Source organism: Silurus aristotelis, assembly GCF_946808225.1.
Source record: "Silurus aristotelis genome assembly, chromosome: 2".
NCBI lineage: Eukaryota > Metazoa > Chordata > Actinopteri > Siluriformes > Siluridae > Silurus > Silurus aristotelis.
This window is the reverse complement of record NC_139575.1, coordinates 13,574,373-13,599,912: the sequence shown is the minus strand read 5'-3', so window position 1 is coordinate 13,599,912 and position 25,540 is coordinate 13,574,373. Positions and strand designations below refer to the sequence as shown.

Genomic DNA, 25,540 nt, shown 5'->3' with positions numbered 1-25,540 from the left:
GAATGAATTGTTAACCCTTCATATGCTTTCAGATGTCTGTACTTATATTTCTAGGGGCATGGTTTGTTCTTGCCCTGGGGGTATGGTGGCATGTGTCAGTCTGGGCACAAAGGTGACTGCTGGTCCATGAGAAGCTGCACTTTCATGGCATAGCAGGACATCTTTCATTAACTTAACAGCTCACTGAGCCTGACCTGCACCTCTCTGTCATTGAGACATACACTATCCTGACTACCCACTGTGGTATCAGCTTGCTCTAGCCATGTGTGTGTGTGTGGTCAGGTTTAGCTTTGCTAGAGAGTGTCTAGTCTGGACTCAGATGGCCAGAGTAGTAAGGAGATGGTACTCCATAAAGCCATAGCTGCTGCTCGTGTTGGGGATCTAGATACTCTAAAGCAGCTGTTCACAAATGGGAATTTGACAGCAGCCATTGTTGATGCCCACGGAGCCGGACCAGTTCACCATGCGGCACGTTGTGGCCAACTACACTGCCTGCGCTTCTTGGTGGTTGAAGCAGGATTGTTGGCTAATGGAAAGGCTCTGAATGGTGCTACACCTGTTCATGATGCTGCTGCTACAGGCCACACACGAGAGCTACAATGGCTGGTGCAGTATGCCGGATGCAGTGTGCAGGTGAGCTTTGGGCACTTATAGCAGTTTGAATGAGAATTAAAAGGTTCTCAGTGACTGATGCTGCTCTGAAGTTTCTTAACATACATATTCTACTGCACCAAATTTGCTGAGAAAATCAAAAGAGCCATGTGTAGAGCCATCTTCAGCTTCTGTTAAACAATATATCAACGTTTTACAAGTCGCAACATCTCATAGGGTAAACCAATTGTAGACAACAATAATGTTTTATACAGTTTCATTTATGTCAATGACTGTATTTTGCTCTTAAAAAGTTTTTTTTTACACTCCAGAATTAAGAAACAGACAGAATGTATTTGACCTGACCAGCATGCAGATATCAAGGGCATTGTATTTATTTACCTAAATTGTATTTTGTAAATGATTAATCCAATTTCAGCTTATAATTTCTGTAACATTCTAAGCATTATTAGTAAATAACAAAATATCACTAAAAAATTAACAAAATTAAGAACAAGTAAACATACTTTTCCTTTTCCATATAATTCGTATGGTTTGGATGAAAATTAATGTAAAATATGTGATTCCTAAAATACTGTATAATGCATGATCAGGCAAGCACAAGGTGTTAAATGGTTCTTTTTTTTTTTTTTCACACAGAAGAATTACATGAAGAATTTTACTTATTAAAATGTAAGGTAATGTGTAGTTACAGGGTTGTGATAGGCAAGATAAAGTTTAGACTTTAGGTTTTCTCTTATGTTATCATTTTTTGCCTTAAATATGCACATATGTTGCTGTGCAGGACACATATGTTTAAAATGCATTTACTTTAAATACATATTTGTATAAAAGAAAAGTACTACTAGCAGGACTTGCTGCTTAAGAGGTTATTTTATATTATTATATATTATTTATATATATTTTTTTTCCTTAAAAGCATATGCTTGACCGAGACGCTACAAGACCCTATGTGGTTCTTCCCCAGACCAAAGCCACAAATCTGTAAACACAAAATTGTCTAGAATGTCTTTGTGTGGTGTAGCATTACAAACTCTCTTCACTAGAAGTAAGTGGCCCAAACATGTTCCAGCATAGCAATGGCCCTGTGCAAAAAGTGAGCTTTAGCACAAGCTTTGTAGAAGAAGTTGAATGGCCTAAACAATGGACTAACATCAACCCCTAATGAACACCTTTAAAAAGAACTGAATGCTGCCTGTTTGACTCCTAGAACGTCAATGCCTGACCTTATTAATGCTCATTTAGCTGATTGAATATAAATGCCCAGAGCCACACTCCAAAATGTAATAGAAAGTCTTCTTAAAGGAAATCTTTAAAAAAAAAGTAATTGTGATTGTGAGGTGTCCAGAAACATTTGGCATAGAATGTCCAATTAATGAGGTCAGTTTTAAACGATACTGAATTTTTGATGTGCTTGTATGCAAGATTTTTATGTCTGAAAGCATGCTTGTAGAGATTGAAAGTAAATTCTTGCCTGATGAACTATCTCTGAGGCGATAGCGAGCCCATGTGCGAAACAGCACTAACACCGACTGTTCCACCTGTTATAAATATAAGCCTATGCATAATCAGCTGCAGGACAGTGTGGATGGTGCAGTTACATCACCCGCACTTTTTCCGTTCTCTCTTTGTATAGTAGTGTTGCATGACTGCTTTAATCAGGACCAGATGAAGGCCAAGGGGGCTCGCTGTTTACTGGAGGACTGTGTGGCGCATGTGGCCCCTCTGAGACCCCACAGCCCTTTTTCCCACTAATGCAAACCAGTTCTTTTAACCTCAACAACCTCTTGATCAAATTTATGGCCAGCTGCTTTGGATTAAAGTACATGTTTTAAGTGCCTTGTTATCATTCACTAAAGCGATAACATTATTCCAAGTTGGTGGTCTTGCTGAAGTTTGTCAGAGAGATTTGAATGCTTTTATTTTGTCAGGCAATGCATGCCAACACGCAGTCAACGTGGTATGAGGATTGAATAATTAATAAACATTTCCTCTGCCCACTTAAATAAAGATGACTTCCCTAATTTAATTACACTGCTGGAGGAGTGAGTGTGATGCCGAGCCAATTTAGAGATCTGGTTTGCAGAAGTGTATATTAGCACTGAATGCTTGCTAAAAGCCGCTGCCAACATGACATCCAACCTCTCTTTATCTCTTAGAATTCAACAAAAGGTTTTTGTTATTGTCTTTGAGCCCGATATGGACATAACCTCTGCTCTAATTAACATTACTGTTCACATAGGAAATGACATGCAATACTCCCACCAAATAGTATGATAAACAAGGCTTATACTCTGAAATATATGATATTTTTCCATATCAAGCACCATGAGCTAGTTCAAAGCCACAGAAGTGTAGGTATGGTGTAAATATTATCTTTCTATACTACTTACATGTTGTTAGCTTCCTGTTGGAATTGATTCATTGTTCAGGATTTATGTTTTGGCAAAGCCTACGTTGTATTGTCTCACAATAAAAAATAAGTCAAAGCTAAAATATGCTAAACAAACCTAAGCTCTGGCTTTTCTTTTGTCAAAGAACAAAAAAATACAGTTCAGGCGCCACAAAGGATTTTTTAGGCTTTTTTGGAAAGTTATATTGCTTTTTTGCTTTTCAGGAGCCAAGAAACACACAACATTTACCCATCTCTCTACTCCAAATAGGTCTGTTACAGATTAAAGCAAGTGGACTGTGCTGCTGACTGAAAATGCAAAATATTGTATGTTCATCATATTGACCTCACACCTATGAAAAAATACAAATCCTACAGTTAGGATTGTATGGCGCATAGAAGGAATTGTACAGAAGTACAAGACGGTAGCTTTCCAGCCTCTTCATGTCCTTAGTTTGAGCCTGAACTTGGGTGTGTCTGTTTTCTTCCAGTTCCCTTTTACATCCTAAGAACATGCAAGTATGTTAACTATCCCTAGATGTACATTTGTTGCATGTGTGCATGAATATTGCATTGTTATTGATTGGCAGCCCTTTTAGGATGTAATACTTCTTCCTGGAATAGGTGCCACCTAAAGCAAATACAACAAAGACAAAGCAATTAGTGAAGATCAAATAAAAATTTTTTTTAATTTCAATAATTCTGTATTTAAAAAAATCTAATTTTTCATGATACAGTCCCTCTATTGCACAACAGCGTGATCATCAATAGCTTTTCTGGTAGCTTACTAAAGACAAAATGCGTTTTAATTCATCACAGCACAAATTTTCTTGTATGTATGTATGTATGCATGTATGTATGTATGTGTTTTATTCAGTTTCTACAAATTAAAATTCTACAAACCTTTCAGGAGCAGGATGATGCAGGAACCACTACACTCCATCTTGCGGCACGGTTTGGAAGGATTGAGGTTGTTGGTTGGCTGCTGGCCTCTGGGGGCAGAGCTGAGGAGGAAACTAACTGTGGTGCCATCCCCGCTCACTATGCTGCTGCCAGGGGCGAACTTACCTGTCTGAAACTTTTGATAGGAAAAGCTCCAAAGTAAGAGACTGAATGTAAAATGTTCTAAATGTTCTCAGTTGTGCTCAATTTCATCTACACACAGTTTAAATAGACTTGTCATAATTAGGTATAAGGTCTACTAATTACCTGAGGACAGTGGGTGACAACGTTTTCATTGTAAGGTGTTATAACCAAAACTTAAATTTGGATTAATTGGGATTTTTATCATTTGATTTACAAATGAAGGTACAGGGTATTTTCTTTATTGAAATCCAAATGTTAAGTTAATAAAACAGCTTTTCTAAGTATTCATCTGGAACCATCCCTAATTAGAATCTCCAGGTGTGATTTCATGTAGCGTTTTTCCAATGCTGGCTTTTTTTTACAATGCTTCCATAAATCCCAGCTTTAAATCAGTGTAAAAAAGTAGAAGCTGTTTACCAAAAATTGAAGCTGTAATAGATGGGTATAAACAAATAGAAGTGAGAATGTGTCTTCTTGTTTGTATAGAAATGATAGAGTCTGTGTTGTGATGGGCCTTGAGTGCAGTGGTGTAAGAAACTCCCCAATTTGCACTGGGGGACAAAAAAAATTATAATCATTAACTGAAATACAGCAGATGTAAAATAAATGATGGTTGTTAACTAATTGCTTACTATTTTTTACAGTCCAGCACATACTAGAGTCTAGCAGTTTAATTTATTCACATTATTGTGGCTTTACAGTATATCAAGGTTGTTGTTAAGTGATAACTATAGGATAGTATACTGCCGAGCATAAAGCAATTATAGCTTTTATGTCTGTGTGTGTTTCTCGAGCGTTAGTAGGTATTATTTGTGATATGATTTTACACAGGAAATAAAATTGCTAAAATAATGAGCAGTAAAAAGAATACTATACGTTAATGAGATCCAACGTAAACCTTGTTTACCTCAGGATGTGGCTGGATTTAACCAAACACTCAGGTGATCCTATGAACTTAGCACCAACCATTTGGGATTAACTGAGAACTTTATTTGGCAGTGTATAATTACTGGTGCATTGATATAACCCCACTGATGGAGTCATTGCATGGTTGAAAAAGCAATTTCTGTCTGCTTTATTTAAGTCTCAGTGTGAAGTGGTGATGTCATGTTAAGGATCAGAAAATATGATCGTTTTGCTGGCCACACAAGTCGAACAGGCGTGTGATGTGGCAGTAGAGCGAGAAAGGATGTTTGAGTTAAACTGTGAAAGGGCTGACTAGAGGGTAAAGGAAATCAACCATAGGTGGGAAAAGAGAAAAAATAATAGCCTGCATGTAGAGAAATATTATGCATGTGTGCAAGTGGTGTTCAATCTGCATTTGGACCTGGTGTGGAAATATGTTATAACTCACATATTTTAGATGAAAAATAGGTTGACTTTTCATTCAATATGCTATAGTTAGCTTTTATTATTTTTACTCGAAGTACACATTTGATACAACATGCTGTAGGATGAAAAGTATGTGGATACATGACCATCATACCCATATGCTTGACATCTTAATCCAAAGTTGTTCCCCAATTTGCTGCTAAAATTCCACTCTTCTGGGAAGGTTTTGCCCTTAATTTAACAATGTGGCTGTTGGAACAAGTGCATTAGTGAGGTTGGACAATGAGGTCGGGCAAGAAGGTCTACTGTTCCAATTTCTCCTAAAGGTGGTCAGTAGGGTGGGGGTCAGAGCACTGTGCAGAGAACTCAAGTTTTCCACATCAACCTTAACAATCTATGTCTTTTTTGGTCCTTGCTTATTTCTAAGAGGCACTGTGTTTAGTCCTTATAGTTCATTTGAGGGAATAATATATATATATATATATATATATATATATATATATATATATATATATATATATATATATATATATATATATATATATATATATATATATATATATATATATAGATGATACAAACACAAATGAAATTTCTGACTTTAAACAAAGAATACAATTCTAATGTCTATAGTTTATGTTTAAATAATAAGCAAGGAATACTAAGATCTTATTTACACTAACTTTTTTTCCCTCAAAAATGTTAAATAAAACCTTTAAGACTGATTTTTTTTGAAGACTATCAATAGTTTTTACTATACAAATGATAATCTATTAGTTAAATACATTTAAATGAACATGTTTTGCCTTGCAAAAGCAAATGCAACAACGCTCTGATACAAACATTAACATGCACCAAATTCTTGATTAAAATATTTTCAAATGATTATGGATGAAGAGTTTGCCATACAAAATGAGCACAGATCTTTAAAAACAGCACGTCTCTTAGAATAATTATGATTTTATTTCACGGCACAGAAACAAAGAAGAGTGTTTAGCTTTGGATGAGAAATTCATATTTAGAGTTTGAGTTCATATTTAGAGCTCTGTTTTTGATGAGTTGCAGATAAGCGTGAAGATCGTTATCTTGGCAGATCTGAGCACAATGTGTGACTTTGTTGAAAAATCTGCTGAAAGCCCTGTGAGATTACTGGAATCTTTGGCTCTGTGGAAAAATCTTTCCATCTGATCTCATTGCTTAAAAAAAAAAAAAAAACAATACATTTTTCGGACTTTCCGATATTGTTCTCAGATAAATTATTATTTCTAGGTCAAAAGACTATTATTACTTATTACTTGTTAATTCAATTTACCATCACTTGTATGGTGATTTTACCATAAGACAGTGTCACAAAGCAGCTTTTCAGTAATGGGTCTACACCATTATGTGAAGCTGCTGAGGATAAACAGTGATTCATTTTAATAAAGCGTAGCCACAATTTCATATATTCAGCTTGGAAGTTAATATATTAAAGCCACAAGTTTATATTTCAAGGCCACAAACTAAGTGTCTAGTGGGTATGAATTATTGTGGGCATAAGATACCATAACAATGCACTTTTATTAGGAATGTCCTACTTAATACATGCCTACAATTTTTTATGTGTCAGGAATGGAGGATTTGCTATTGGTATCCACATAGCAACATCAGTGACTCCAGTATGTGTTTATGCATCATTCCAAGACTATAAGCAAAATGTTATGAGTGATCTCTATGCTTACATTTCTGTGGTCACAATGGTTTAACTCAATTCATGTCTCTTTGTCTAAGTGATTTTAAAATATAATCATTTCCACAAGTGAAGTACTTTGTGGCCACAAACAATATCTTGAGAAACTCAACTTGGTGGTCTTAATATGTTAATTTTTAGTTCCAAGAATCTTATCTTGGATTTACTGTATAACTGTATCCATATCATTTGCAGTGCAGAGATGCCCAAACTATGGCCTGCGGACCAAAGTTGGTCTGTGGTGACCTTTGATTTGACACAATATGCCATTTTTGAGAAGGGGAAAGAAATGGCTTTAAAAAACCTTTAAAACAGCTTCATTTCTCATTAGTGGTCAATGAATAGCTTAATTAAACAACGTTCATTATATATATATATATATATATATATATATATATATATATATATATATATATATATATATATATATATATATATAGAGAGAGAGAGAGAGAGAGAGAGAGAGAGAGAGAGAGAGAGAGAGAGAGTTTGGTATAATGCAACATTTATTTTCAGCCCATACCCCTCAATCAAGTAAAATTTTTGGCCCACCATAATAAAAACTTTGGGGACCTATGATTTAGAGGGAGGCAAACAGGATATATTGTATTCAAAATTCTGTGTTGGGTACTTTAAATGAGCATAGCAGGATGTGTCAGGGGCTCCATAAGATGTTAATGTTTTTTATGTTGCTGTTCTAGCATGATGATTTGCACTTTCACAGATGTGCGAACCGTCAGACTTTCATGGGGGCAACACCGCTCTACCTGGCCTGTCAGGAGGGCCATCTGCATGTGGTGGAGTATCTAGTGAAGGACTGTGGTGCTGATGTTAATCTCAGAGCTCAGGATGGCATGACACCTCTGCATGCCGCTGCTCACATGGGTCACTATCCTCTAGTTGTCTGGCTGGTGCGTGCTTTTGCATTCTTCGTTTGAATACTTCAGAAATGCTATCTCTTGTTGGTTTCATAGTAATCGCCAAAGTTTACTGATAGCAAACAAAACATGGCTTATTGTACTATTTTTTTTTTTTTTACTACTGTCTTTTTGTATATATATTTTGAGATATATTTCTGAAAGTTATGGGAATTTGAATTCAAATTTCAAATCAGTTGAAATTTGAAGATATACTATATTATTTAGTTAACTTCATCTGATCAGAGTGAGGATAGCTTAGGGTTGTTATAAAATAATGAATGCATTTAATTTTGGCACAACAGCAACAAATTAATAAAAGTAAAATTTAAGTCATTTTCACTCTGCAATAAACTGAAGAAGAACATATGCGCCATTCTGTGTGCTGTGTGATTCTTCCCTGATCAGAACAGACACCATGGACATCGTAGATCATATGGAAAACCTCTCCAAGGATAAATTTTTGTTGGGCAGGATAAAATTCTAACAACTTATGGAATACAACTAAAACTTCCAACTTATGGAATTAGTGTGTAATTCTTACAAAAAAAAGTAAAGACCAAAAGAAATAAGTATTTGCTTTTTAGTGTGGCACATTGTCCTCATGTCACAAATAATAAGTATTAAAATCTGTATAATCTATTTCACAGTGCAACTGATCTGGCTTGCAGTATTCTTTGTAGTTACTTTCCCCTCAGCTTTTCTTGACCATTTCTAGTTGTTTATGCTCCTAATCTACATATCTTGTTGCACATACAGTACAAACCCGATTCCAAAAAAGTTGGGACACTGTACAAACTGTGAATAAAAAAGGAATGCAATAATTTACAAATCTCATAAACGTATATTTTATTCACAATAGAATATAAATAAAATATCAAATGTTGAAAGTGAGACATTCTGAAATGTCATGTTAAATATTGGCTCATTTTGGATTTCATGAGAGCTACACATTCCAAATAAGTTGGGACAGGTAGCAATAAGAGGCCGGAAAAGTTAAATGTACATATAAGGAACAGCTGGTGGACCAATTTGCAACTTATTAGGTCAATTGGCAACATGATTGGGTAAAAAAGAACCTCTCAGAGTGTCAGTGTGTCTCAGAAGTCAAGATGGGCAGAGGATCACCAATTTCCCCAAAGCTGCGGCAAAAAATAGTGGGGCAATATCAGAAAGGAGTTTCTCAGAGAAAAGTTGTCATCATCTACAGTGCATAATATCATCCAAAGATTCAGAGAATCTGGAACAATCTCTGTGCGTAAGGGTCAAGGCTGGAAAACACATCTTACAAATCTGGAAAGGCAGCATCAATGCTGAAAGGTATATCCAAGTTCTAGAACATCATATGCTCCCATCCAGACGTCGTCTCTTTCAGGGAAGACCCTGCATTTTCCAACTTGACAATGCCAGACCACATACTGTATCAATTACAACATCATGGCTGCGTAGAAGAAGGATCCGGGTACTGAAATGGCCAGCCTACAGTCCAGCTCTTTCACCCATAGAAAACATTTGGCGCATCATAAAGAGGAAGATGTGACAAAGAACACCTAAAACATTTGAGCAACTAGAAGCCTGTATTAGAAAAGAATGGGACAACATTCCTATTCCTAAACTTAAACAACTTGTCTCCTCAGTCCCCAGACATTTGCAGACTGTTATAAAAAGAAGAGGGGATGCCACACAGTGGTAAACATGGCCTTGTGCCAACTTTTTTGAGATCTGTTGATGCCATGAAATTTAAAATCTTAAAAACTTATTTTTCCCTTAAAATGATAAATTTTCTCAGTTTAAACATTTGATATGTCATCTATGTTGTATTCTGAATAACATATTGAAATTTGAAACTTCCACATCATTGCATTCTGTTTTTATTCACAATTTGTACAGTGTCCCAACTTTTTTGGAATCGGGTTTGTATATTTTAGTGCATATGTGAAACACCATGACCTTGTATTTCTAATTAATGTCATTTTCATATCAGTTTATTGTGCCAGGTAAACTGTACTAAACTTGTGCTTGTTATTTATAGGCCTCTTTTACGGACATCAGCTTGTCGAGCCAGGATAACGAAGGTGCCAGTGCTTTGCATTTTGCTGCCAGTGGGGGGCATTGTAGAATCCTGGAGAGGCTGCTTCGCACTGGATCAAAGGTCATCAAAGATGACTGGGGTGGCACTCCTTTACATGATGCAGCAGAGAATGGGGAGATGGAGGTACAGCCCTAATTTTGCATCTTGAAAAGTTAGGAGCGTTTTTGTCACTGTTATAAATCATACCCTAAATCAGTATCATGATTTCTTTAGTGCTGCAAGATACTTCTGAGTCATGGGGTCAGCCCTTCAGAAAGAGATGTCGACGGCTTCACTGCAGCAGATCTGGCTGAATACAATGGCCATTATGAGTGTGCCAGATACCTGCGCTCAGTGGAGACAGACGTAAGGATGACTGTTTTCAATTTAATTTATTTTTTGTCTATAAGATCATTTAAGTAAGACCAAAAAAGTTGGCGTTATTCTCAAACAAATGATAAAAAAAAACCTTAGCATGATTTGTTCGGTCAGAAATCATGCTTATTTTGGTATTTTTCATACGCAACAATATTTCATGTTTGGAAATAGGTGGATTGATGGAACAGTGAGTAGCATAGCTGCCTCACAAATTGCTGGTCCCAGGTTTGATCCCATAGAGTGTGCATTCCCAATATTTCATTTCAGATCTATCACAAATCTTACCAGGATACTGCAGTGATTGAATACATTAATACTGGGGATTGATAAGTAAAGAGGCCTTATTTAAAATGTCTTTGTCTCTGTTTCATCACTCAATCTCTCTCACTCTCAATCTCTTCACATTTGCACTTTTCCATGTTACATTTTAAGCTTAGTTCAACTGTTCCTGTTTTGTAACAGAAAATACTCTGCTTTTGTTAGCATATGTTTTTATTACAGTTATACTAAACACAGGCCAGTATGTCATTTTATGCCGTACATCAGTTAAAACATATTATTTTACATTTTATTTACATCTTCCTTGGCATGTTATTATTGGCGTGACTTAGTGTAAATGTCGTTATGCTTCTCATCCTACAGTATAATGTTAAAAATTTGACTGCAGCTTTATGTTTGGGGCAAAAGTCAGCATGCCTTAGTCTATCTGAAATTTAAAACAGCAAGTTACCTTTACACAATGATGATGATATAACAAAAATCTTAAACAACAGTAAAACTATGCAGAACAACTTAGCAATCACGCCAGATGCTCACCCTGCCATGTGGAATCGTTTGGCCTTGCATACAAGATGCATAGAAATCATAAGCCTCCTTTACAGTAATTCCTGCCCTCTGACTCCTTCTCAGCCATTCTGCTTGCTTTGATTGATACAGCTGCTTATGCCAAACCCTAGTCTCAAAGTGAAACTAGAGATTTCAGAGTCTTTGTGTGTAGTCCAGAGGTTTTTGAATGACGTGTTCACTCTAGATTTTTTTAATTATCCTGTAGGCCCGCCAAGGTCTCTTCAGGAATCTTAAACTCTTTATTTTGCATATTCTTTATAAAGCCTTTATCTGATATCACTGCAATTAATTATTCTGTAAAACTTTTTTAAAATACCCTTTATTTGTAGCATTTTTCTTTAAATCACTTTAAATCACTAAAACTTAAATCACTTAAATCACTACTAGTATATACTCTATTATATTTATATACTTAACTTTTCCTTTATTTATGTTTTATATTTATATTTATCATATTATAACAAATGTTATGTACGTATTGTACCCATTTCTAAACAACAAAATAGGTTTACTGTATATATTGAATATACAGTATAATATTTTGACACAGATTCCATATTTTTTTTAACTCTTATTTTAACTCTTACTTTTTTAGACATTTGCTCAAATGTGCAAAAATATTTTATATGTGCAGCAGCTTAACTGAAAGCAAGAATAAAACAATGCAATCTTTTACAAAGGCTGCAAGGTACACAATATAAAACATGGGTTTTAATAAATACAAAATATGAAGTGAATTTTTTACTGAATTCATGGAACTATTTACTGTTTGCTAAAAACTTCTTTCCAAGATAATTTTTTTTGCATATTTAAAGTTAAAGCTTGCACATTTATTTTAGTCATTGTGAGCATTGCCCCAGACTGGATGTGAATAATTAAATGAAGAATCTGTAGCTTATATCTTGATTGAAGGCTAAGGTGCTATCAAACTCCGGAAATAACTAACTCTCAGTGAACAATAGGGAGTTAATTAGCACGGGGGGTTGGAAAGGCATCTGATGCTGCTGTATGCACCCTTTACACTCTTTGAACATATCGGTTACCTTCTCTTCACTGGCCTGAGGTAGAGCTGGTTACGGAATCCAGCAGCTCAGTTTCAGAGTTTTTACTGTTTCACTGCTTGGAAGCAGAAATCTAATCCAGAACAGGGTTAGAGAGCAGGATGTTTGTAACCCTCAATGTGCACCTTATTTTCTTTACGTTTATTCTACTTTGCTTTAATGATATAGTGAAGAAAAATAATTGGTATAGCAGTAAAGTGCTTATTTGAAATATTGTAAAGCGTTGTTTTAAACTGTGCAAATGGTAAAGGGGAAGGAAAGCTTTAGTCCGAGATAAAACCATAAAAAGAGAAAGCATAAAGGTATGATAGATAGATAGATAGATAGATAGATAGATAGATAGATAGATAGATAGATAGATAGATAGATAGATAGATAGATAGATAGATAGATAGATAGATAGATAGATAGATACTGGTTAATGTGAACACAATATTTTATGATATGTCTGTTGAATCATCTAAGATTTGCAGCTGTAAGTGAACACACATTTTACACAATTGCGGTCTTGTTATTGTTTGTTTTTCTCAGCTCCAATCTTTCGTGGTACTGTACAAAACACAAAAAAATTTCATAATCCCCCAAAATAGATGTACTTTTTCAAATATATTCCTTTCTGTATTACATACTTGCACATTAACTTGTTTTTATGGCTTTACTCCTCCTTAACACGGTTGGGTCAGGCCTTCTTATTTCCTCATGGTGCTTGTAATGGATTGTTTGGGATGCTGGCCAGCGAGTTGCGTGCTAGGCATTTCCTCATGGTTTGGTTTCATCCCAAAGAGGTCACCATGCCTGAATGCAGCCCACCACTCGGAGGGCTGAAATCCAAACACAAGAGTACAAGTTTTAGTTACAACACAAATCCATGCCTTCCTCATTTTACACTAGGCCTGGAATGGAAGAGACCATCTGTCTTTAAAAGCAACACAAATGAATGGAAAAGATCCTTTACCAGCTTATGCTTGCAATATGTTGTGAATTGACTTTATATACTATAAACATGGCTTATTTGATTGACAAGATATTAAAATGCAGCATTTGGCTTGAAAATAACTAGCTGGTGAAAGAGCAGGAAAAACAAGCCTAATAAATAAATGAGCCTCAAGATTCCTGGTAGTGATTGGAGATTTACTAGTAAAATGCATACCTGTTAGAGATATTTGAAAACTATTAGCACTATCCTAATGAAAGAGTATGATGTGTTGATGTATTCATTGTGAAACATAATTTTCTTAAGGGAAAAACTTTCAGAATGAAATGTATGTTGTGTACCCACTACTTGCTTATTCTTTGAATATTTTTTATTAGCAAGGACCTGTTGGTTTGTAGAGCAACTTTTGTATGCCTGACCCACCCATGATTATGTCTGTGTCCAGCTGGTGGTGACACATTAGGGATTTTAAAATTGACCAGAGCCCTGAAAATCCTCAATAGGATGCTATTTTCTTTATTTTGAGTTTAGTAATTTTCTTTATTTTATTTTTATAGAGTATCTGAAACATTTCTATTGTTTAATAATCTCTGACCTGAACACATCTCAGTGTGGAATGTTCATCGTGAGTAGGATGTGGCTTAGCCACTAGAGGGTGATAATAGAGCTGTCTTTTGCCTTTAACATGGTCTTAATTATCGGGCAGAATCTTCAAACGTGTTTCTTGTCAAGCCTACAGTCCTATTACAAGAATGCTCATTGTTTCATTCTTTAGTGTTAAGGATATTGATGTTAGATCAAGTTTACCACAAGTAGGCCAAATATTCTAACTGGAACAGCTGTGTGCTGGCACGTGTCCCATGAACATGAAGTTAAATAAAAGGCATGCTGATTAGTAAAGCGTGACAGTGACACTGTATCATGGGTCTTCATACTCTTTTCTGGAGATCCGATGCCCTAAAACACCTGATCCATTTAGTGAAGTTCTTGTGAAAGGATATAAAAGCCAGGTGTGCTTGTAATAAACTCTGCAGAGTAATGGTCTGGGCGGCTCGATGGTAGATGATATGTTCCCTTCTGTTGTTTCATTGAGACACCGTGGTAGGTCTCGTTGGTCTTACATACAGGGGAGCCACTGATCTGTGAAGATGAGCTTATGATCAACTCTGAAGCTCACTTAATTACCAAGAATTACAATGGCCTGTTCTTGCAATACACACCATTGATTAATTTGCTAACCATGTTCCTACTGAGCCACTGTCTCTGACTCAGCAACATGGTGTTTGAAAAAAACACAATAGAAATTTACTGATCTGTGATATCTGAACCAAGAAGGTCAGTTGGAACTGGGTGCAGAAGGATAGAAAGCCTGGCCAAGAGGTCCATTATGTTGCCTCTAATCAGGATTTAGGAACAGTGCCATGCCCATTTTCACGACTCTCTGAAATGCAGCTTTCACAAAGAAAAGGAAGAAGAAAATGTGTCCATGTTATTTAAGTGCGGTTTTGTTATTGGATTTTACACTCTATTAAAAAAAGGTGTTATTTTGATAATTATAGTATCGTTGCTTATCGTTAATAATAATAGTTTCTAATTTTGACCTTTTCTGGCAAGAAAAAACATATTCAGTGTTGATATAGTGATAAACAATTAAGCATTTCTCCAAAAAATACAAACAAAGAACCTATTTTCTATGAGAAAAAGTAGAGTGGACTTTTCCTTTTAACCTAAGATGGTGTTTAGTGCTGGAACTTATTAAGTCCCAAATGCAACACTGAATAGACTGGCAGTGTTGGAGTAGCTGATTGGCTAAATATTTATTTTAACAGTTTTGTACGGACTTTCAGAACCAGTGTTGTTCCAAGATAAGTAAAAAAATTACTGATTATTTCCATTATTAATGATTTGCCTAAACCACGTGTGGCCAGAGCTGCCAAGCAGCGTGTGTGTGTAGAGTGGGAGGCAGATTCGATGTCTGTCTCCTCTTCAATTGATTAAAGAGACTTCCGTTGCTACTTTTCCATAGAGCCACTGTTTGTTTGCATGTGGCTGTTGGTTTAATCCTACATTACAGTCACTTCTGGCTATCCAATCCACTGTTTTAATTATTGAGGACATTCTCCGATCAGAGTGAATTGCTTATTGGATGCAGTACCATCTCGCTAGTGATTGTGATGTTGTTGATGGTGTGAAGTAGAGGCTGGTTTTGTGCTGCAGAATGTGTGTTAATGTTTTGCCAGGCACAGCTCTGTGGATAACTTGCAGGTTGAGAGTAATTTGGTAAGTACTGTAACTGTTGCTAGGTTTACTGATCAACGGAGGAAATGGATTGTTTGTTGTCCAGTTTATCATGTTCTGTTTATAATGATGCTGATTTTGTTATCTTTTTTTTTGTGAAGAGAATGTTATTGTTTTATAAATTGTCCAGATACTAATTATGAATATTTGTCATCATGAGAAGCATTGCTAATCAAGAACAAAAAACGAAGGGAAAGCTGTCAAAAATGGCAGCAGATGTTTTGCCTGAAAGTGATGCATTAGGGACTGCTGTTAGTTTGATGTGTTTAAGTGTGTGAGAGTCATACGGGAAAAACAATTGCCATCTTGAATACAGGCAGCTTGAATACAGGAAGCCTAAATGTAACAGAAATGTGGGAAGTGATAATATGGAAAGAATGTGCTTATGCCGTCAACACACTTTAAAAACCAGGCCTGTTTTTATTATTGTTTTTATATGGGTTAACATGACCTATGTGTTTACGGTGTGAGGATTTAGAATCGGCTCTTTATAGCTTTTCCACTTCTTTTACATTCACATTCAGATGCACCAGAGCTTTGACGTTAATGTATAAACATGATTTAAGATTATATAGTTTGTTAAATGTTAACAAAGATGGGTGGTCCTAAAGCTACCAAGTTGTAAAGCAAAGTGTGTGTATGTGTTATGTAGGTGAATATACCAGGTTCAAGATTTAAACACCATGCATGTACACATACAGTAGGTATAGATCTGACACTTGTTTGTCTCTGTTATGCTTATAGATTTACCCAATAATAGTATATATTACACATATTTATATTATTTTGTTGAGAGACTCTTCCTTCTGTGGCAGAGAGACTGACATAGTAATGTGTGTTACGCTAGTATAAGTGCTTTAGCTGCTATGGCTGCAGCAGCATTTCTAAAGTTGAATAGGGAATCTGAACACATTAACTGTGCAATTCTATCACATTTACAAAACAATGTTGTTACATCTATTTAAACTTTAAGCTATATCTGTCACTCCCAACTTTTATTTTTAGTTTACCTTGTTTTTCCATGTTAAGGATCATAATTTTTCCTCAGCCATTTCTGTTTATATATATATATATACTGTATATATATATATATATATATATATATATATATATATATATATATATATATATATATATATATATATATATATATATTTGGGGTTTTTTTGCAGACGTACATTTACATCAGTGTCAATTTCAGCAATCAGTAAACCACACTGTCCAACCATCCACCACAAACACTGTCAAATTCACATTCACCAGTCACCAATGGCACTCCTAGTTGCCATTCTATCCCAGGCCATGCATTCTATTCTGTTGTTTCCTGGGATTTGTAGGTTTATTGATTATTGCCAAGTCAATTTTATATTGTTTGTTGTTTGCCTGTCTATAGCTTGTTTCCTGTTCAAGATTTTGCCTGTTTATTTGGATATTGGCTCAAATGTATTAATATAGCTTCCTTCCAATGCACTTTTTTTTACCCTTTTTTCCCTCCTAACTAAATCGGATACAGTGCGTAATTCCTGGCATGAGGCTGTTGCAGCTCAGGGCCACCTAGTTGCGAAACAACATGAGCAGATATCTTTGATTCACTGTCAGCTGTTTCCCCGAATTATTCCAATATGTGTTCAGCCATTCACCTGAGGGAACTTAAAGAGAGACTCTTCATACACAAACAGGAGCAACCTAAGTGCAGTAGAACAGTCATGAAATGCCCGCATCTAAGCTGTAGGTAGTAGCTGGAATTAAGCACTACTCAAAGCCATGTATCCTTATGGGTATTTGTTTGAACTAAGCAGCCATATCAGAAGACCAGGTCTACCTTAATTAATTCATCACCATATTATTTTGTCTGGATCTCTTGTTCAAGAATCAAGAGAAGGTCTACATGAAAGCAAAAAACACTCTTGAACTGTGCTATTATTGTGCACAATATGACCAACCAAGGCCCCACAGCTGGTTCATTATCCAGCCCCTGAATCCCTTGAAAGGATGGAAAGATGTTTTAGTTTTGCCCATTTCTATAGAGGATGTATTACTGGTTTTAGCAGCAAAGCTTCACCATTAACGCTATTCTGAATTTCTCAGCAGAGCGTTCATGCAAGTCAAAGAATCCTTCATCACTGTGCCTTTCTTAAATATCCTGACCCTTCAAAACCTTTCACGGTGAAGGTGGACACTTCAGAGAACTGTCTAGAAGCTGTATCTTTACAAAACTAAAAAGACAATTTCTCCCCCCCCTGGACCTTATTTTAGAAATAATTATTTTCTGCAGAATGTAAATTTGCTGTGGGTAAAAGAGAGCTGCAGTTGTAAAGTTAGCCCTAAAAGAAGGTGTAACTGTCCAAAGGGAGCCTCTATACCTTAATGATCCTCAAAGAACACAAATGTCTATGGTATATCAAGACATAACATTCTGAATTCCTGTCAAGCAGACTAGACATTCTTTTGTTTACCATTTCTTAAATGCCTGGTTCCCAAAAACTGATTTTCTTTAAAACCTCTATCAAGCTCCCACAAAGAAACTACAGAGGAGTAAATTCTACCAAATTCAAAATATTTCACAGGAGATACTAATTGGGACATTAGGAACATAACTGAGATAAGAACCCTGTATAATGCCTAGCAGATAAAAGTGTGTGCCATCTCTTCTCCAAGACAATTTAATCATGTGGGCACAGGCCACTGTTACTGGCCACCCCAGCACCCAAATTATCCATATTTATACAAGACCACCATTATATTCAAAGCAGGCACAATATAAAGTTTATTTTGTCATTTGTTAATCTTATGATGAAAACTACTCCATGCCTACACTGCAATGTCTGTGGTTTCCCATAACCATTGACTTTGTCATCTTATTGATCCTTGGGCAAAGTTTTCACAAATTCATGCACCAACCGCCAATGTTTCTGTGAAATAGCAATGCTACTCCTCAGCTGAGTGGATTTAGCAAGCATGTTTAGGAAGCAGTATATCAACACCTAGAACACAGAACCCAAGTCTCAAAGGAATTTGCAAATTGGCATTGTGGAGAAACTCTCTATTTCAAACCAAGTGATCAGATGTTGCCCTCCACAAAGGACTTGCATGTCACACAGAGGTGCTGGAAGTTGTTATTACATTTGCCTGGTGAATGCTCATCAATAACTTACAAACTTGACTTCCCATGTCACTGCTGTCTTTTTCCGTACTGTCAGGTTGGCATTTTACTTTCCTTCTCAGAACAACACACACACACACACACACACACACACACACACACACACACACACACACACACACACACACACACTGTAAGCAGCACTAAAGTAGGTGAAAAGCTCTAGAATGGAGTAAAAAACAAAAAGGAGTCTGTATGCAGGGGGTCTGTAGGTCGATGGTCACTCAGTTTATTTTGTTTTTGGCACCATTCGGTGTGAACTTTACATATAGTTGTGTGTGAAATTTCCAGATTTCTGAACATCCATGCCATGTTCAGTCACACTATTTGATATGATGCCCTTGATCAATATCTGAATAACTTTAGCATTAAACTGTTGCAACATGATTGACTGATTACACAAGGTCATAAGGTGCAGGGGTTCAGGTATTTCTAATAATATATATAGTGAATGTAGCTCAATTTTGCAATATGCAATAAAATGCTAATAAAACCTTAGACAGCATACTGTATCATACTAATTTCACCAAACATGCACTGCTTTGTGAGGTTAAAAATGAAATGTACTGATTTTAAGATACTGGCCGTGCAATATATAAAGACAATATTATGATAGAGTATGTTTTGATTTATCGTGTTTCCATATCTTCCACGCTATACACCATGTTATACTTTGCTTCAACTTTGTATAACCTCATGTTCCCTGTAAAGTCCTCCAATATAATTTAACACTATCACTAATGATCCCACTGTAAACATTTTGTCCATCACCGGAAAGGCCACATGTGGAGTATTTACTGCCTCCCTCATCCTCGTAATTTTCTTATCAGTCCCTGTGTGGCCTGCGAGGTAGAGATGAGAATGCGAGGGCTGCAGGGATTTTGCATCCGATGCTCTAGCTTCAGATGAGCCTGTTAGCTAATGGGAACCAAATGCACCATGCTGTCCACTGGCTTTGATTAAAGCCACTTGTATGAGCAGATGAGTGTGAGTGAGGACGTTGAACTGATGTGAAAAGGTCACTGAAAGAATGGGTGGGGTAATGTTTTATTTCTCTGAAACTACTCTGCATAACCATGTTTTTTTAAAAAGTTTTTCCCACCACCCGGTGTTTATCTATTTATGAAATGCACAACTTCTGGGAAGTCTGTCCTCAGCTGCATCCGAGCAGTGTCACAGAGTATTTTGTGATCTGTGGACATCAAAGCCTCATGTGAGAGGAAACACGAAGAACCACCTCATAGAGATGAGCAACAGCAGTGTAATACTGCATATCAACATTCCCTTTGAAGTTTGTGTGTGTGTGTGTGTGTGTGTGTGTGTGTGTGTGTGTGTGTGTGTGTGTGTGTGTGTGTGTGTGTGTTCTCACATATTGCTATAAGTATGATCATATGTTCTTATGGACAAAATAAATAGGTATATATATTTATTTTTTTTTACCTTGAGGGGACATTTGTCTGGTATCTATGAGACATGAGACATTTGACTGGTCAACTTCTGAACAAAAAAGTTATGATTAGAAATGGGTGTAGGCAATACATTAAGTAGCTGCATTACGGATAGTAAGAGGTATGAGGTAAATAGCAGGCATTTCTTGATTTTAGTGTTGTAACTCTTATTTCAAAAATATTGAATTAAATCTGCCAATATTAAAACAATAATTAGCAACAATAATTTATAGTCCTCAGAAACTAAACGGCTATACAGTATATAGATATATAATCACATTATGTATCCAGAAATACATGAATTCATCTTCACTAAAACTGCTTTACCTGGTGTTCTAATGGTTCTGGTGCCTATTCTGGGAAGTGTGAGGTGGAAATGGACACTCAGTCTTGTTGGTCTGTTGTAACAAAATGTTAACCAGTGTTTGTGAGTGTTTTGTTAATGGCCTGCAAAATGTTGGACAACTTTCAGATAACTAAATAAAATAAATAATTGTGTATGTGTGATTTTTTTTTTTTTAGCCCCGTGGTGCTGTTCAACTTCTAAAGGAGAGTGATTCTTTGAAAGCCGAGCTGAGGGAGAGGCCAGTGGTGTCACGGAAACCCAGTTCGGGAGACTACTACAAAAAGATCAGTGAACTCGAACAAGAGATGGAAAGGCTTAAGGTTAAGAGCATTTAATATTAATGGAATTATGGCCCATTTCTTGCGATTTTGCACAAAGCTGTGTTTGTTTTATTTAATCACATCATCTTCAGTTTGAACTCTAATTTGCAAACATAATGTTGTAATACAGAAGTCTTAATTTTTAGATTCCAAGTAGCTTTACTAAACACTGATTCAATAGGTGGAACTGTGGGCATAAGCTTCATGCGATTATGATGATGGTGATGATGATGATTATTACTATTATTATTATGTCTTCCTTCAGCAGACTGAGACTAAAGATACCCCTGAAGCTTCATCTGCTCTCCCTCTTTCTTCTTCCCCTTTCCCTCATCTTTTATCATCTAAAAAGACTTTGACCAGCAGTGTTCTGCACAGCCAAATAGCCAGCACGGGTGAGAGAACTTCATTGAGCCTGATTTTTCCCCCCTTTTTTTACCTCTGAAAGTTGCTTATGGGAACTGACATCATTATTGACTCTTCCTTCCTTAATTTCACTAAATGACTTAATTCCACTATAGTGAGTAATGCTAATCAGGCTGTGTAAATATGATCAGAGCAAGAGCGGAAACATATGAGAAGAAGAAATAATGTTCATGTCATTGCAGTGACGAAGAACTTAAACTCCAGTAAACCGGTTCCAGAGAAAGGGAGAAAGCTTTTGGGAACTATGAAACTTGGAGATATGAAATCAATCAACTCACTGAGAAAATCTGGATTATCAGAGAGATTGACTCCTGCTGTATGTACATTAAATAGTGTGTTATTCTTTTTAATAGAATGTTGTATAGAAATTGCTTGCTGTTTAAGGTTTACCTGTGGCTTGAATGAGTTTGGGTTTAAAAATACAATGAATTAGATACAAAGTCTTAATGCTGTACTGTATGCAACAGTACATATGACAATATTTAGTGATAAAAAAATAAGATGTTAATACATATATTTAATTTGGTGTCTACTTTTAGAATAGGATGGTGGTGTTACCAACAGAGGAAGCTAACCTATCTGATATTGACTACCTGGTGCCAACCCTTGATGAGAAGGGCAGGCCTATAGCTGAATGGAAGAGACAAGTGATGGTGAGGCAGCTGCAGGCTAGACTGCTGGATGATGAAGCCCAGAGAAGGAAGGTAAGTACTAAGATTGCAGTAGATATTTGTTGAGTTATCTCATAGCTGCTTTTGGATTGAAAACAACCATGTTGTATGTCCTTAACAGGAGAATGGAAACAGATATGCCAAGATGGACAGCTGGAGATATTCTCAAGCACACAATGCTATACTGGGACCATTTGGAGAGATGCTAACTGAAGATGATCTCATCTACCTGGAGAAGCAGATCAAAAGTGTCTCAATGCAAAAAAACTGCAAGGGCTATGAAATGGAGCTGGCTCGCCTTGTCGAGGAACTCCGAAACATTCTTCCAGCACCCATTGTCAACATAACAGTCAATACTCAGTACAGAAACTCTAATACACAGGTTAAACTGCCTTTGTGGTGTAATCGGATATCTGGCATCGTCATGAGCATGTCGCTACTTATGACTAACTTGACTGATGAGTCTACTTCCAAAATGCCTAACTCTGAACTTGTTACTGTGTTCTCTGAAAGCCTTGAGAGGCAAACTTCATCCCGGGGACGTAGGGCAGAAATTGAAAATGAGATTCTTGAATTTGGAGTGTCTGTGAGCAATCTGAAGTCCAACTTTGAGAATAACTGTCCTCCAGTTCCTGAGGATTCAGAGAGTACAGAACTGTGTGTGCAAGAGGAAAAAGCACCTGAGAGTGCCTTAATAAGACCCTCAGACAATGATGAGCTAGCAGAACTGGAGCAAAATGATTCAGGGAGGGACAATGAAGAATTAACCAATGTTATGGAAAGCACTAGCCTACGCAAGGAGCGTATTGTCGTCCTCTTTCTGGGTCACTGGAAGAGGTCTGCTTATGCTGTAACTCTCAAAAAGGCCCAGAGGAAGCTCAGCCTGGACAGTGTTGAGATGCCAGAAAAGAGCCAAGTTCACCGCAAATCCAGTTTGGATATCTCACCAAAAAAGATGATAGAGCAAGGCTCTTTGGGACAATTTCTCAAGCAACGAAGCACCATCAACAAAATGATTGGCAACTGGAGAAGCATGATCTCAATTGTTCCATCACGGCAAATCCGGAGGCTTAATCGTCAGCAGGCCCTTTACTCACCTGAGCAGTTCCTGCCCCGCATGAATGGAGCAGCGTTTGAATATGACTCTCTGACACTTGATCTTTTCATGCTAGGCTACTTTCACATCCTTGAGCAGGACCTTTCAGCTGATGAGAGAAAGATGAGGCACCTGCTGTGCTTTGAGGTGTTTGACCATTTGGGTCATTATAGCTGGGAGACAGTGCGGGATTTCCACAAGGCTGTCATCCAAGACATTGAGGCTGGAAATAGGGAATGGAAGGATGGGTTTGAGGATATTAAGATTAAGTTCTTTAGCGAGGTGCCTCCACAGGTGAAAAGCCTAGAGAAGAGCCCACAAGCAGAGATAAGACCAGTGCCTAAAGTAATTATCCAGACTCCAACACCTGATGAAAATGATACCTTAATGAGAAGTGCAGACTTTACCAGCTTGACCAATGAAGAGATCTGCAAGTACATTGACAGGAGTTTTGCCTTTTGGAAAGAAAAAGAGGCTGAGATTTTTGACTTTGAGTAATACAGAAACATTGGAAATATTGTCTATATTTTAAGACAATGTTTAGATATAGCCATTCCCTGCCCATTTAGCTCAATTTCATGTCAGATACTTGCTGCCTGTTCTATTCTATATAAAGATACAGACAATTGGCTGGCTGTTTTGTGATCAACAAGAGAGTAATGATGTCATGCCTACAGTACCAAGAGCAGGGCCAGTTTTGCTGTGTACACCTCACAGCCATCGAGTGTTTTGCCTAATTGGAATTTGAACTCATATTCCCAAATAAGTTGCCCTACTTGTCAACTAAGCACACATTGCTATTTAACTAGCCGGAAAATGTTAGTTTTTTTCTGCCTTGTTGAAATTTTGTTATTTGACTACAGTTTTTTTTACAATGGTGTGAAATTAATCATGAAGATCTATGTTAGTTTGAATCATAATTTAGGTTTGCTGTGTACAACTTTAAAATAACCTTGTAAACATGTTTTTCTGCTGGCAGCTTCCACAGTGAATGAGGTGCAATAATAAACCATTTGATAATTTATATGGACTATCCAATGTAGTGTTTACATTTGCTTTGTTCTTTTCTTAATGCCCATTTGAATGTATTGCTGTATTTTACTGTACACTTTGCATACAAATTCTGTTTAGTAGGAAGCAAGATGTTTACTCATATATAACAAAACCCAGAGCAGGCCACATTACACATAGTCCACAGTCAAAGCTCTAGCCCAAAATCCTTTTTAGACAATTTACTAGACAATTGAATTAACTTCAATTAAAATGCTCTTAATTTAATTAATTTATATGTATCTGAAAGGCACCTTCTGTGTAAATGCATAAATTTATTAAGCATACAGTATTTTAGTCAACTAAAAACAGATTACAGTTCATTTCCAATTTAAAAAATTTATTATTCACCATAGAAATATAGAGTTTGCACATTTATTTACAAATGACAATTTACAAATGTCCTGATTATATATGTATTTATGCCTTCTGTAAAACCCCTAAGCGCTTTTGAAAATGTTTTTCTTTTAAATGCCTTTATTGAAAGTGTGGTCCAAATGTCTATATGGTCTATTGCTGCTCAATTTTGAACTTATTTAACAAATTATGTTTATTAATATGTAATCAACTAAGCTCAGATCTTTAAATAGGGCATTTCTAGGAAGAAAGATCTAATAGAGACTATTTAAATGATATTATTTTCCCAAGTAAACAAATGTGTTTTCTTGATTAGTTGCATTTTCCTTGCTACCTGCTCCTTGGTGAGAAACAGAATTAAAGAGTTGCATGCATTTTTGCATTTCTATTGGAAAGCTACCAGCTTGATAACTTCATCACAAATTATATTGAAGTGAGAGGTTTAATGCAGTAAGAGGAAACGAAATATTATGTATAAGACATAAGGGGTAATTTTCCTGCATTTTACAAATGCTATTTTAATTATTTTGAGTGGAACACGTCATAAATATATTTTATTGCAATGTAATAATTATACCAATAGACAGAGGTGGGAAGTAACAAAGTACAAATACTGTGTTACTCTCCTTAAGTAGATTTTTCTGGTATCAATACTTTACTTCACTATTTATTATAAAGACAAAAGTTGTCTATGGATGAGACAGAGGGAGTTGGTGATGTAACAGAACAGAGACATTCCTAATCACCTGATCGTCATCTTTTCTCTGCTTGTGTTCTATATGTTAAATGTTCAGCCTGGTTTCATTCATTTAAATATCAAAAATTAAAATTATTTTGTATTAATATGTTAATATGATGATATGTCCAGTTAACAACATAACACTAAAATAACAAGTAGTAATGGCTTCTTTTTACTTGTTCATGTCAGAGCCCAAACATCTTTACTTTAACTTGAGTGAAAAGGTGTAGACAGTACTTTTACAAGAATCATTTAAAACATAAGTATC

At 36.3% G+C, this 25,540-nt stretch overlaps 1 protein-coding gene across 2 annotated transcripts; it reads left to right on the top strand.

Moving 5' to 3' along the window:
• Positions 1–85: 85 nt before the first annotated feature.
• espnla (espin like a) lies at positions 86–24,150 on the top strand. Of its 2 annotated transcripts, none has more exons than XM_083568917.1 (10): positions 86–633; positions 3,915–4,105; positions 7,876–8,062; positions 10,101–10,283; positions 10,374–10,505; positions 20,790–20,933; positions 21,202–21,328; positions 21,542–21,675; positions 21,899–22,063; positions 22,152–24,150. In XM_083568917.1, exons 1-10 carry the CDS (start codon positions 340–342, stop codon positions 23,622–23,624), a joined length of 3,030 nt encoding a protein of 1,009 aa, XP_083425043.1. In that variant the 5' UTR covers positions 86–339; the 3' UTR covers positions 23,625–24,150. The 2 variants fall into 2 exon arrangements, with proteins under 2 accessions (XP_083425043.1, XP_083425042.1); XM_083568916.1 differs by having other exon boundaries at positions 21,199–21,328.
• The last annotated feature ends 1,390 nt before the right edge of the window (positions 24,151–25,540 follow it).

Coding starts and splice junctions, on each gene's coding strand:
- espnla (XM_083568916.1), top strand. CDS start 340: ATGGTACTCCATAAAGCCATAGCTGCTGCTCGTGTTGGGGATCTAGAT. Junction 4,106..7,875: donor TTGATAGGAAAAGCTCCAAA/GTAAGAGACTGA, acceptor GCACTTTCACAG/ATGTGCGAACCGTCAGACTT. Junction 8,063..10,100: donor ATCCTCTAGTTGTCTGGCTG/GTGCGTGCTTTT, acceptor TGTTATTTATAG/GCCTCTTTTACGGACATCAG.